This window comes from Oncorhynchus tshawytscha, linkage group LG16, assembly GCF_018296145.1.
Source record: "Oncorhynchus tshawytscha isolate Ot180627B linkage group LG16, Otsh_v2.0, whole genome shotgun sequence".
In the NCBI taxonomy this organism is placed as follows: Eukaryota; Metazoa; Chordata; class Actinopteri; order Salmoniformes; family Salmonidae; genus Oncorhynchus; species Oncorhynchus tshawytscha.
Window position 1 is genome coordinate 89,117,502 of NC_056444.1, and position 13,447 is coordinate 89,130,948.

Consider the following 13,447-nt stretch of genomic DNA (forward strand, 5'->3'; position numbering starts at 1 on the left):
TGAGACTGTGTGTGACTGTGTGTGACTGTGTGTGTGTGTGTGTGTGTGTGTGTGTGTGTGTGTGTGTGTGTGAGTGAGTGTCTTACTTGCTGCTGTCGTTTGGTTCATCTCCATCAGAAGATGATGAAGGAGACGGGGAGGGCCCAGAGGGAGCGGCCGCATGGTGATTCGGTAATCTACTTCCTCCCTGGTCATATGGAGCTGACCAATCGGTGAAGGCCATTTTACCTGGCAGTGAATCGTTGCAGTCCTGCAGGGGAGGTGGGGGGTTCTGGAACAGAGGGGTGTTGCCTGGTCCGTACGGAGCATTCTGATAGGGTGGCTTTACACCCTGGAGGGGGTACTGGGGGGAGAGAGAGAGAGATGTTTGAACTACAACAAGCTGGAATACAGCCATTGTTGCTGGTTAAGTGATAGCAAGAGTCAAAACAAAAGAGCCAGCTGTTGTACTACTGAGTCAATACAAGAGGGGAACCAGCTACTGTACTGCTGAGTCAATACAAGAGGAGAACCAGCTACTGTACTGCTGAGTCAATACAAGAGGAGAACCAGCTACTGTACTGCTGAGTCAATACAAGAGGAGAAACAGCTACTGTAATGCTGAGTCAATACAAGAGGGGAACCAGCTACTGTACTGCTGAGTCAATACAAGAGGAGAAACAGCTACTGTAATGCTGAGTCAATACAAGAGGGGAACCAGCTACTGTACTGCTGAGTCAATACAAGAGGAGAACCAGCTACTGTACTGCTGAGTCAATACAAGAGGAGAAACAGCTACTGTAATGCTGAGTCAATACAAGAGGGGAACCAGCTACTGTACTGCTGAGTCAATACAAGAGGAGAACCAGCTACTGTACTGCTGAGTCAATACAAGAGGAGAACCAGCTACTGTACTGCTGAGTCAATACAAGAGGAGAACCAGCTACTGTACTGCTGAGTCAATACAAGAGGAGAACCAGCTACTGTACTGCTGAGTCAATACAAGAGGAGAACCAGCTACTGTACTGCTGAGTCAATACAAGAGGAGAACCAGCTACTGTACTGCTGAGTCAATACAAGAGGAGAACCAGCTACTGTACTGCTGAGTCAATACAAAGACAACTGTAGAGTCAAGAGGAGAACCAGCTACTGTACTGCTGAGTCAATACAAGAGGAGAAACAGCTACTGTAATGCTGAGTCAATACAAGAGAACCAGCTACTGTACTGCTGAGTCAATACAAGAGGAGAAACAGCTACTGTAATGCTGAGTCAATACAAGAGGGGAACCAGCTACTGTACTGCTGAGTCAATACAAGAGGAGAACCAGCTACTGTACTGCTGAGTCAATACAAGAGGAGAAACAGCTACTGTACTGCTGAGTCAATACAAGAGGGGAACCAGCTACTGTACTGCTGAGTCAATACAAGAGGAGAACCAGCTACTGTACTGCTGAGTCAATACAAGAGGAGAAACAGCTACTGTAATGCTGAGTCAAAACAAGAGAACCAGCTACTGTACTACTGAGTCAATACAAGAGGAGAACCAGCTACTGTAATGCTGAGTCAATACAAGAGGAGAACCAGCTACTGTACTGCTGAGTCAATACAAGAGGAGAACCAGCTACTGTACTGCTGAGTCAATACAAGAGGAGAGACAGCTACTGTACTGCTGAGTGAATACAAGAGGAGAGACAGCTACTGTACTGCTAAGTCAATACAAGAGGAGAAGAAAGCTACTGTACTGCTGAGTCAATACAGGAGGAGAGACAGCTACTGTACTGCTGAGTCAAAACAAGAGGAGAACCAGCTACTGTACTACTGAGTCAATACAAGAGGGGAACCAGCTACTGTACTGCTGAGTCAATACAAGAGGAGAACCAGCTACTGTACTGCTGAGTCAATACAAGAGGAGAACCAGCTACTGTACTACTGAGTCAATACAGGAGGAGAACAGCTACTGTACTACTGAGACAATACAAGAGGAGAAACAGCTACTGTACTGCTGAGTCAATACAAGAGGAGAACCAGCTACTGTACTACTGAGTCAATACAAGAGGAGAACCAGCTACTGTACTGCTGAGTCAATACAAGAGGAGAAACAGCTACTGTACAGCTGAGTCAATACAAGAGGAGAAACAGCTACTGTAATGCTGAGTCAATACAAGAGGAGAAACAGCTACTGTACTGCTGAGTCAATACAGGAGGAGAGACAGCTACTGTACTGCTGAGTCAATACAAGAGGAGAGAGCTACTGTACTGCTGAGTCAATACAAGAGGAGAGAGCTACTGTACTGCTGAGTCAATACAAGAGGAGAGACAGCTACTGTACTACTGAGTCAATACAAGAGGAGAACCAGCTACTGTACTGCTGAGTCAATACAAGAGGAGAGACAGCTACTGTACTGCTGAGTCAATACAGGAGGAGAGACAGCTACTGTACTGAGTCAATACAATAGTATTCAAAACAACTCCATAAAGTTTTGGGACACTAAAGTCCATGGAGAATAAGAGCACCTCCTCCCAGCTGCCCACCTCACTGAGGCTAGGTAACACTGTCACCACCAATAAATCCATGATAAACGAGAATTTCAATAAGCATTGCTCTATGGATAGCCATGCTTTCCTCCTGGCTTCCCCAACCCCGGCTACCCCAACCCCGGCTACCCCAACCCCGGTCACCACCAATAAATCCTACCCCAACCCCGGCTACCCCAACCCCTGGCTACCCCAACCCCGGCTACCCCAACCCCGGCTACCCCAACCCCGGCTACCCCAATCCCGGCTACCCCAACCCCGGCCAACCGCTCCGCACCCCCCGCAGCTACTACCCAAGCCTCCCCAGCTTCTCCTTCACCCAAATCCAGATAGCAGATGTTCTGAAGGAGCTGCAAAACCTGGACCTGTACAAATCAGCTGGGCTAGACAATCTGGACCCTCTTTCTAAAATGATCCACCGCCCTTGTTGCAACCCCTATTACCAGTATGTTCAACCTCTTTCGTATCGTCCTCGATCCCTAAAGATTGGAAAGCTGCCGCGGTCATCCCCCTCTCAAAGGGGGTGACACCCTCGACCCAAACTGTTACCTCGACCTATATCCATCCTGCCCTGCCCTGCCTCTAGACCCAAACTGTTACAGACCTATATCCATCCTGCCCTGCCCTGCCTCTAGACCCAAACTGTTACAGACCTACAGTGCCTTGCAAAAGTATTCGGCCCCCTTGAACTTTGCGACCTTTTGCCACATTTCAGGCTTCAAACATAAAGATATAAAACTGTATTTTTTTGTGAAGAATCAACAACAAGTGGGACACAATCATGAAGTGGAACGACATTTATTGGATATTTCAAACTTTTTTAACAAATCAAAAACTGAAAAATTGGGCGTGCAAAATTATTCAGCCCCTTTACTTTCAATGCAGCAAACTCTCTCCAGAAGTTCAGTGAGGATCTCTGAATGATCCAATGTTGACCTAAATGACTAATGATGATAAATACAATCCACCTGTGTGTAATCAAGTCTCCGTATAAATGCACCTGCACTGTGATAGTCTCAGAGGTCCGTTAAAAGCGCAGAGAGCATCATGAAGAACAAGGAGCACACCAGGCAGGTCCGAGATACTGTTGTGAAGAACTTTAAAGCCGGATTTGGATACAAAAAGATTTCCCAAGCTTTAAACATCCCAAGGAGCACTGGGCAAGCGATAATATTGAAATGGAAGGAGTATCAGACCACTGCAAATCTACCAAGACCTGGCCGTCCCTCTAAACTTTCAGCTCATACAAGGAGAAGACTGATCAGAGATGCAGCCAAGAGGCCATGATCACTCTGGATGAACTGCAGAGATCTACAGCTGAGGTGGGAGACTCTGTCCATAGGACAACAATCAGTCGTATATTGCACAAATCTGGCCTTTATGGAAGAGTGGCAAGAAGAAAGCCATTTCTTAAAGATATCCATAAAAAGTGTTGTTTAAAGTTTGCCACAAGCCACCTGGGAGACACACCAAACATGTGGAAGAAGGTGCTCTGGTCAGATGAAACCAAAATTGAACTTTTTGGCAACAATGCAAAACGTTATGTTTGGCGTAAAAGCAACTCAGCTCATCACCCTGAACACACCATCCCCACTGTCAAACATGGTGGTGGCAGCATCATGGTTTGGGCCTGCTTTTCTTCAGCAGGGACAGGGAAGATGGTTAAAATTGATGGGAAGATGGATGGAGCCAAATACAGGACCATTCTGGAAGAAAACCTGATGGAGTCTGCAAAAGACCTGAGACTGGGACGGAGATTTGTCTTCCAACAAGACAATGATCCAAAACATAAAGCAAAATCTACAATGGAATGGTTCAAAAATAAACATATCCAGGTGTTAGAATGGCCAAGTCAAAGTCCAGACCTGAATCCAATCGAGAATCTGTGGAAAGAACTGAAAACTGCTGTTCACAAATGCTCTCCATCCAACCTCACTGAGCTCGAGCTGTTTTGCAAGGAGGAATGGGAAAAAATTTCAGTCTCTCGATGTGCAAAACTGATAGAGACATACCCCAAGCGACATACAGCTGTAATCGCAGCAAAAGGTGGTGCTACAAAGTATTAACTTAAGGGGGCTGAATAATTTTGCACGCCCAATTTTTCAGTTTTTGATTTGTTAAAAAAGTTTGAAATATTCAATAAATGTCGTTCCACTTCATGATTGTGTCCCACTTGTTGATTCTTCACAAAAAAAATACAGTTTTATATCTTTATGTTTGAAGCCTGAAATGTGGCAAAAGGTCGCAAAGTTCAAGGGGGCCGAATACTTTCGCAAGGCACTGTATATCCATCCTGCCCTGCACTGCCTCTAGACCCAAACTGTTACAGACCTATATCCATCCTGCCCTGCCCTGCCTCTAGACCCAAACTGTTACAGACCTATATCCATCCTGCCCTGCCTTTCTAAAGGTCTTCGAAAGCCAAGTTAACAAACAGATCACTGACCATTTAGAATCCCACCGTACCTTCTCCGCTATGCAATCTGGTTTCCGAGCTGGTCATGGGTGCACCTCAGCCATGCTCAAGGTCCTAAATGATATAACCGCCATCGACAAAATACAATACTGTGCAGCAATCTTCATCGACCTGGCCAAGGGTTTTGACTCTGTCAATCCCCACATTCTTAACGGCAGACTCGACAGCCTTGGTTTCTCAAATGACTGCCTCGCCTGGTTCACCAATTACTTCTCAGACAGAGTTCAGTGTGTCAAATCGGAGGGCCTGTAGTCTGGACCTCTGGCAGTCTATGGGGGTGCCACAGGGTTCAATTCTCAGGACGACTATTTTCTCTGTATATATCAACGATGTTGCTCTTGCTGCGGGTGATTCCCTAATCCACCTCTACGCAGACGACACCATTCTGTATACATCTGGCCCTTCTTCGGAAACTGTATTAACTAACCTCCAGCCGAGCTTCAATGCCATACAACACTCCTTCCGTGGCCTCCAATTGCCATTAAATGCTAGTAAAACCAAATGCATGCTCTTCAACCGTTTGCTGCCCGCACCCGCCCACTCGCCTGTCCAGCATCAGCATACTCTGGACGGTTCTGACTTAGAATATGTGGACAACTACAAATACCTAGGTGTCTGGTTAGACTGTAAACTCTCCTTCCAGACTCATATTAAACATCTCCAATTCAAAATTAAATCTATAATTGGCTTCCTATTTCGCAACAAAGCCTCCTTCACTCACGCCACCAAACATACCCTCGTAAAACTGACCTTCCTACCAATCCTCGACGATATCATTTACAAAATAGCTTCTAATATTCTACTCAGCAAACTGGATGCAGTTTATCACAGTGCCATCCGTTTTGTCACCAAAGCCCCTTATACCACCCACCACTGCGACCTGTATGTTCTAGTAGGCTGGCACTCGCTACATATTCGTCGCCAGAACCACTGGCTCCAGGTCATCTGTAAGTCTTTGCTAGGTAAAGCTCCGCCTTATCTCAGCTCACTGGTCACGATAATAACACCCACCCGTAGCACGCGCTCCAGCAGGTATCTCTCACTGGTCATCCCCAAAGCAAACACCTACTTTCGCCGCCTTTCCTTCCAGTTCTGTGCTGCCAATGACTGGAACGAATTGCAAAAATCGCTGAACCTGGAGACTCATATTTCCCTCACTAACTTTAAACATCAGCTATCTGAGCAGCTAACCAATCGCTGCAGCTGTAAATAGCCCACCCAATCTACCTACCTCATCCCCATACTGTTTTTATTTACTTTTCTGCTCTTTTACCCACCAGTATCACTACTTACACACCATCATCTGCTCATCTATCACTCCACTGTTAATTTGCTAAATTGTAATTACTTCGCTACTATGGCCTATTTATTTTCTTACCTCCTCACGTCATTTGCACACACTGTATATAAACTTTCTTTATTTCCCTATTGGGTTATTGACTGTACGCTTGTTTATTCCATGTGTAAATCTGTGTTGTTGTTTGTGTCTCACTGCTTTGCTTTATCTTGGCCAGGTCACAGTTGTAAATGAGAACTTGTTCTCAACTGACCTCCCTGGTTAAATAAAGGTGTTCTCAACTGACCTCCCTGGTTAAATAAAGGTGTTCTCAACTGGCCTCCCTGGTTAAATAAAGGTGTTCTCAACTGGCCTCCCTGGTTAAATAAAGGTGTTCTCAACTGGCCTCCCTGGTTAAATAAAGGTGTTCTCAACTGGCCTCCCTGGTTAAATAAAGGTGTTCTCAACTGGCCTCCCTGGTTAAATAAAGGTGTTCTCAACTGGCCTCCCTGGTTAAATAAAGGTGTTCTCAACTGGCCTCCCTGGTTAAATAAAGGTGTTCTCAACTGGCCTACTGGCCCTGGTTAAATAAAGGTGTTCTCAACTGGCCTACCTGGTTAAATAAAGGTGTTCTCAACTGGCTAAAGGTGTTCTCAACTGGCCCTGGTTAAATAAAGGTGTTCTCAACTGGCCTACCTGGTTAAATAAAGGTGTTCTCAACTGGCCTACCTGGTTAAATAAAGGTGTTCTCAACTGGCCTACCTGGTTAAATAAAGGTGTTCTCAACTGGCCTACCTGGTTAAATAAAGGTGTTCTCAACTGGCCTACCTGGTTAAATAAAGGTGTTCTCAACTGGCCTACCTGGTTAAATAAAGGTGAAATAAAGAGGAGATCCAGCTACTGTACAGCAGTGGCCAAAGGTTTTGAGAATGACACAAATATTAATTTCCAAAGTTTGCTGCTTCAGTGCATCTAGATATTTTTGTCAGATGTTACTATGGAATACTGAAGTATAATTACAAGCATTTCATAAGTATCAAAGGCGTTTAATGACAACTACAAGAAGTTGATGCAAAGAGTCAATATTTACAGTGTTGACCCTTCTTATTTAATACCTCTGCAATCCGCCCTGGCATGCTGTTAATTAACTTCTGGGCCACATCCTGACTGATGGCAGCCCATTCAGCCCATTCTTGCATAATCAATGCTTGGAGTTTGTCAGAATTTGTGGGTCTTTGTTTGTTCTCAATGGGATTAAGGTCTGGGGAGTTTCCTGGCCATGGACCCAAAATATCCATGTTTTGTTCCCCAAGCCACTCAACCTCTTGATACTAGGGGGCAGTATTTTGATGTTTGGATGAAAAGCGTACCCAAATGAAACTGCCTGTTTCGCAGGCCCAGAAGCTAGAATATGCATATAATTGGCAGATTAGGATAGAAAACACTCTCAAGTTTCCAAAACTGTCAAAATATTGTCTGTGAGTATAACAGAACTGAAATTGCAGGCGAAAACCTGAGGAAAATCCAACCAGGAAGTGCTGTTATTTTGAAACCCCTCTGTTCCATTGCATGCCTTCCCTCCATTTAAAGGGATATCAACCACATTCCTTTCCCTATGGCTTCCACATGCTGTGGACAGCCTTTAGACATAGTTTCAGCCTTTTATTCTGAAAAATGAGCGAGAACGATCACATCGCTTAAGTGCATTGCTGGGTGACCCCAGACAATGGGCTGCCATCAGTCAAGATGTGGCCCAGAAGTTAATTAACAGCATGCCAGGGCGGATTACAGAGGTATTAAATAAGAAGGGTCAACACTGCCTGTGCCAACATCTTGGAGCAGACATTTTCTCTCTCTCCTATTGAAAAAGCTACCATCCAGATAAAAACAACCTAAGGATTGATTATAAAAAAAGTTTGACATGTTTCTACGAACTTTACAGAAACTATTTGGAATTTGTCTGCCCGTCGTGACCTGCACGAGCCTGTGGAATACTAAACAAAACGCGCCAACCAAATGGCATTTTTTGGATATAAAAATAATCTTTATCGAACAAAAGGAACATTTATTGTTTAACTGGGAGTATCGTGAGTGCAAACATCCGAAGATCAAAGGTAAGCGATTCATTTGATTGCTTTTCTGACTTTAGTGACCAATCTACTTTGCTGCTAGCTGTTTGTAATGTTGTCTGCTGAGAGAGATGTCCTTACATAAACACTTGGTTTGCTTTCGCTGTAAAGCTTTTTTTGAAATCTGACACGCCAGGTGGATTAACAACAAGCTAAGCTATGTTATGCTATATTGCACTTGTGATTTCATGAAAATGAAATATTTTTAGTAATTTAATTTGAATTTGGCGCGCTGCAATTCAGCAGGTGTTGACGAAAATGATCCCGCTAACGGGATGGGTGCGCCAAGAAGATAATGATAAGTTTTGCCTTATGGCAAGGTGCTCCATCATGCTGGAAAAGGCATTGTTCGTCACCAAACTGAATGGTTGGGAGAAGTTGCTCTCGGAGGATGTGTTGGTTACATTCTTTATTCATGGCTGTGTTCTTAAGCAAAATTGTGAGTGAGCCCACTCCCTTGGCTGAGAAGCAACCCCCACACATGGTCTCAGGATGCTTTACTGTTGGCATGACACAGGGCTGATGGCAGTGCTCACCTTGTCTTCTCCGGACAAGCTTTTTTCCAGATGCCCCAAACAATCGGAAAGGGGATTCAGAGAAAATGACTTTACCCCAGTCCTCAGCAGTCCAATCCCTGTACCTTTTGCAGAATATCAGTCTGTCACTGATGTTTTTCCTGGAGAGAAGTGGCTTCTTTGCTGCCCTTCTTGACACCAGAACATCCTCCAAAAGTCTTCACCTCACTGTGCGTGCAGATGCACTCACACCTGCCTTCTGCCATTCCTGAGCAAGTTCTGTACTGGTGGTGCCCCGATCCGACAGCTGAATCAACTTTAGGAGACTGTCCTGGCGCTTGCTGGACTTTTTTGGGCGCCCTGAAGCCTTCACAACAATTGAACCGCTCTCCTTGAAGTTCTTGATGATCCAATGAACGGTTGATTCAGGTGCAATCTTACTGGCAGCAATATCCTTGCCTGTGAAGCCCTTCTTGTGCAAAGCAATGATGACGGCACGTGCTTCTTTGCAGGTAACCATGGTTGACAGAAGATTAACAATTATTCCAAGCACCACCCTCCTTTTGAAGCTTCCAGTCTGTTATTCGAACTCAATCAGCATGACAGAGTGATCTCCAGCCTTGTCCTCGTCAACACTCACACCTGTGTTAACGAGAGAATCACTGACATGATGTCAGCTGGTCCTTTTGTGGCAGGGCTGAAATGCAGTGGAAATGTTTTTGGGGATTCAGTTAATTTGCATGGCAAAGAGGGACTTTGCAATTCATCTGATCACTCTCAATAACATTCTGGAGTATATGCAAATTGCCATCATACAAACTGAGGCAGCAGACTTTGTGAAAATGTATATTTGTGTCATTCTCAAAACTTTTGGCCACGACTGTACTGCTGAGTCAATACAAGAGGAGAGACGGCTAATGTATTACTGAGACAATACAAGAGGAGAGACAGCTACTGTACTACTGAGACATTACAAGAGGAGAGACAGCTACTGTACTACTGAGACATTACAAGAGAACCAGAGAGAGGCCGACCGATTGATTTTTCAACGCCGATACAGATTATTGGAGGAACAAAAATAGCCGATACCGGTTAATCGGCCGATTAATTACATTTATTTGTAATAATGACAATTACAACAATACTAACACTTATTTGAACGTAATATAATACATCAATAAAATCAATTTAGCCTCAAATAAATAATGAAACATGTTCAATTTGGTTTAAATAATGCAAAAACAAAGTGTTGGAGAAGAAAGTAAAAGTGCAATATGTGCCATGTAAAAAAGCTAACGTTTAAGGTCCTTGCTCAGAACACGAGAACATATGAAAGCTGGTGGTTCCTTTTAACATGAGTCTTCAATATTCCCAGGTAAGAAGTTTTTAGGTTGTAGTTATTATAGGACTCTCTCTCTCTATACCATTTGTATTTCATATACCTTTGACTATTGGATTTTCTTATAGGCACTTTAGTATTACCAGTGTAACAGTACAGCTTCCGTCCCTCTCCTCGCCCCTACCTGGCTCGAACCAGGGACACATCGACAACAGCCACCCTCGAAGCATCGTTACCCATCGCTCCACAAAAACAGAGCAAGGGGAACAACTACTCCAAGTCTCAAAGCGAGTGACATCACCGATTGAAAAGCTATTAGCGCGCAACGAGCCAGGCGGCCCAAACTGCTGCATATACCCTGACTATGTTGCAAGAGAAGTGACACAATTTCCCTAGTTAAAAGAAATGTTAGCAGGCAATATTAACTAAATATGCAGGTTTAAAAATATATACTTGTGTATTTATTTTAAGAAAGGCATTGATGTTTATGGTTAGGAACACGTTGGAGCAACGACAGTGCTTTTACGCACCGCATCGATTATATGCAACGCAGGACATGCTAGATAAACTAGTAATATCATCAACCATTGAGTGATTGTTTTTTTATAAGATTTTTAGATGATAAGTTTAATGCTAGCTAGCAACTTACCTTGGCTTCTTACTGCATTCGCGTAAAAGGCAGGCTCCTCGTGGAGTGCAATTAAGGCAGGTGGTTAGAGCGCTGCAAGATTGAATCCCCGAGCTGACAAGGTAAAAATCTGTCGTTCTGCCCCTGAACAGGCAGTTAACCCACCATTCCTAGGCCGTCATTGAAAATATGAATGTGTTCTTTAACTGACTTGCCTAGTTAAAATGAAGGTGTCCAAAAATACCGATTTCCGATTGTTATGAAAACGGCCCTAATTAATCAGCCATTCCGATTAATCAGTCAACCTCTAGAACCAGCTACTGTACCAGTCAAGACCCAGCTACTGTACTACTGAGCCAATACAAGAGAACCAGCTACTGTACTGCTGAGTCAATACAAGAGAAGAACCAGCTACTGTACTACTGAGCCAATACAAGAGAACCAGCTACTGTACTGCTGAGTCAAAACAAGAGGAGAAACAGCTACTGTACTGCTGAGTCAATACAAGAGGAGAACCAGCTACTGTACTGCTGAGTCAATACAAGAGGAGAACCAGCTACTGTACTGCTGAGTCAATACAAGAGGAGAACCAGCTACTGTACTACTGAGTCAATACAAGAGGAGAACCAGCTACTGTACTACTGAGTCAATACAAGAGGAGAACCAGCTACTGTAATGCTGAGTCAATACAAGAGGAGAACCAGCTACTGTACTGCTGAGTCAATACAAGAGGAGAAACAGCTACTGTACTGCTGAGTCAATACAAGAGGAGAACCAGCTACTGTAATGCTGAGCCAAGAAGCTTAGGAGGTAATAACTAGCTACATCAGAGGCACGTGACTCCTACCTGGGTCTTTACAGTCTGCATCGCCCCCATGTGGCCAGGAGGTCCACCAAACGGAGCCAGCCCAAACCCTGGCACTACACACAGACAGAAAAATAAATTACTTGTCCAATTTAGCAGGTCTAACAAGTATTTAAGAAAAAGCTTTAGCCAATCGTGCTTGTGTCACTGACTACAAGAGATACTGTATGCCAAATGCGGGGTTACTCACAGAGGTAGGGGGAGGTTCCCATGGAGAGTGGGCGTGGTTTAGAGGCAGCTGAGAAATACTCCACAGCTCTCTTAAAACGCTGCACCTTGTCCTCCATACGAGACTAGAGGGAGACAAATATATATTTATTTAACCTTTATTTAAACAGGGATCCACATTGAGATTAAACATATTTTACAAGAGAGCCCTGTACACATTACAATAAAAACAGAATATTAAAACATACACGTGTATAAAACAATAGAATTCAGCTCAATAAAAAAAAACATTTAATAAAAGCAATCCCATTCAACTACATAGAGGTCCTCAATCAATAATGTAAACTGCCTGAGTGGTACCGGCACATCTAAGTGCAGTGAACTCTGAAGATTGTTCCACAAATTAGAAGCAATAAAAACAAAATACAGATTTTCCCAAATCTGTAGAGACTGGAGAGATCTCTAATGTTATCCATTCCTGTGAATGGGTTATTTTGATATGAAAAAACCATCTTGGATCTTAGCTTCTTAGTCAGATGATTTATATGTGTTATGAAGGACAACTTGTCATCAATCCAGACACCCAGGTACTTATATTGAGAAACAAGCTCAATGTGGGCTCCATTTATAGGGCAAGTCCTCAGGGTCAACATTTCATGACCTACAGAACAGCATGAGCTTGGTTTTACTTAGTATTTACACTCATTTAAGATCTGGATTTCTGAACTGAATCAAAGTCATCCTAAAGTTCATGAATGGCCTGCTGCACTGAGGTGGCACAGGAACACAACACTGTCATCTGCATAGAGATGAATGGCCTGCTGCACTGAGGTGGCACAGGAACAACACTGTCATCTGCATAGAGATGAATGTTACAAGTATGAACAGTGTTTCCTATGTCATTAACTTCTTGGTGACTGGGGGGGCAGTATAGAGTAGCTTGGATGAATAAGGTGCCCAGAGTAAACTGCCTGCTACTCAGGCATTAAAGCTAGAATATGCATATAATTAGCATATTTGGATAGAAACCCCATTGAAGTTTCTAAACCTGATTGAATGATGTCTGTGAGTATAACAGAACTCATATGGCAGGCGAAAACCAGAGAAAAAAATCCAACCAGGAAGTGGGAAATCTGAGGTTGGTCGATTTTCAACTCAGCCCCTATTGAAGATAGTGGGATATTAGTCATGTTGCACTTCCTAAGGCTTCCATTAGATGTCAACAGTCTTTAGAAACTTGTTTGAGGCTTCTACTGTAAAGGGGGGCTCATAAGGGCTCTTTGAGTCAGTGGTCTGTCAGAGTGCCACGGGCTCGTGACGCGCGGTCATGAGATAGTTAGCTCGCATTCCATTGCTTTTCTACAGAAAGGAATTCTCCGGTTGGAACATTTTTGAAGATTTATGTTAAAAACATCCTAAAGATTGATTCTATCCATCGTTTGATATGTTTCTACGGACTGTAACGGAACTTTGACATTTCGTCTGCTCCTAGTGAACGCGCTTTGTGACTTTGTTTACAAAACGTGCTAACAAAAGT

The 13,447-nt window shown here is 43.7% G+C and overlaps 1 protein-coding gene across 3 annotated transcripts in view; it reads right to left on the reverse strand.

Moving 5' to 3' along the window:
• The window catches only part of LOC112251418 (constitutive coactivator of PPAR-gamma-like protein 2), a 66,799-nt gene that overhangs the window by 33,071 nt on the left and 20,281 nt on the right, over window positions 1-13,447 (reverse strand). For all 3 annotated transcript variants that reach the window (XM_042299888.1, XM_042299890.1, XM_042299889.1), the window contains 3 exons: window positions 11,933-12,035; window positions 11,725-11,798; window positions 87-343 (listed from right to left, as the gene is read on the reverse strand). In XM_042299888.1, coding sequence (XP_042155822.1) covers window positions 87-343; window positions 11,725-11,798; window positions 11,933-12,035 — 434 coding nt within the window. The remainder of the gene's footprint in view (window positions 1-86; window positions 344-11,724; window positions 11,799-11,932; window positions 12,036-13,447) is intronic.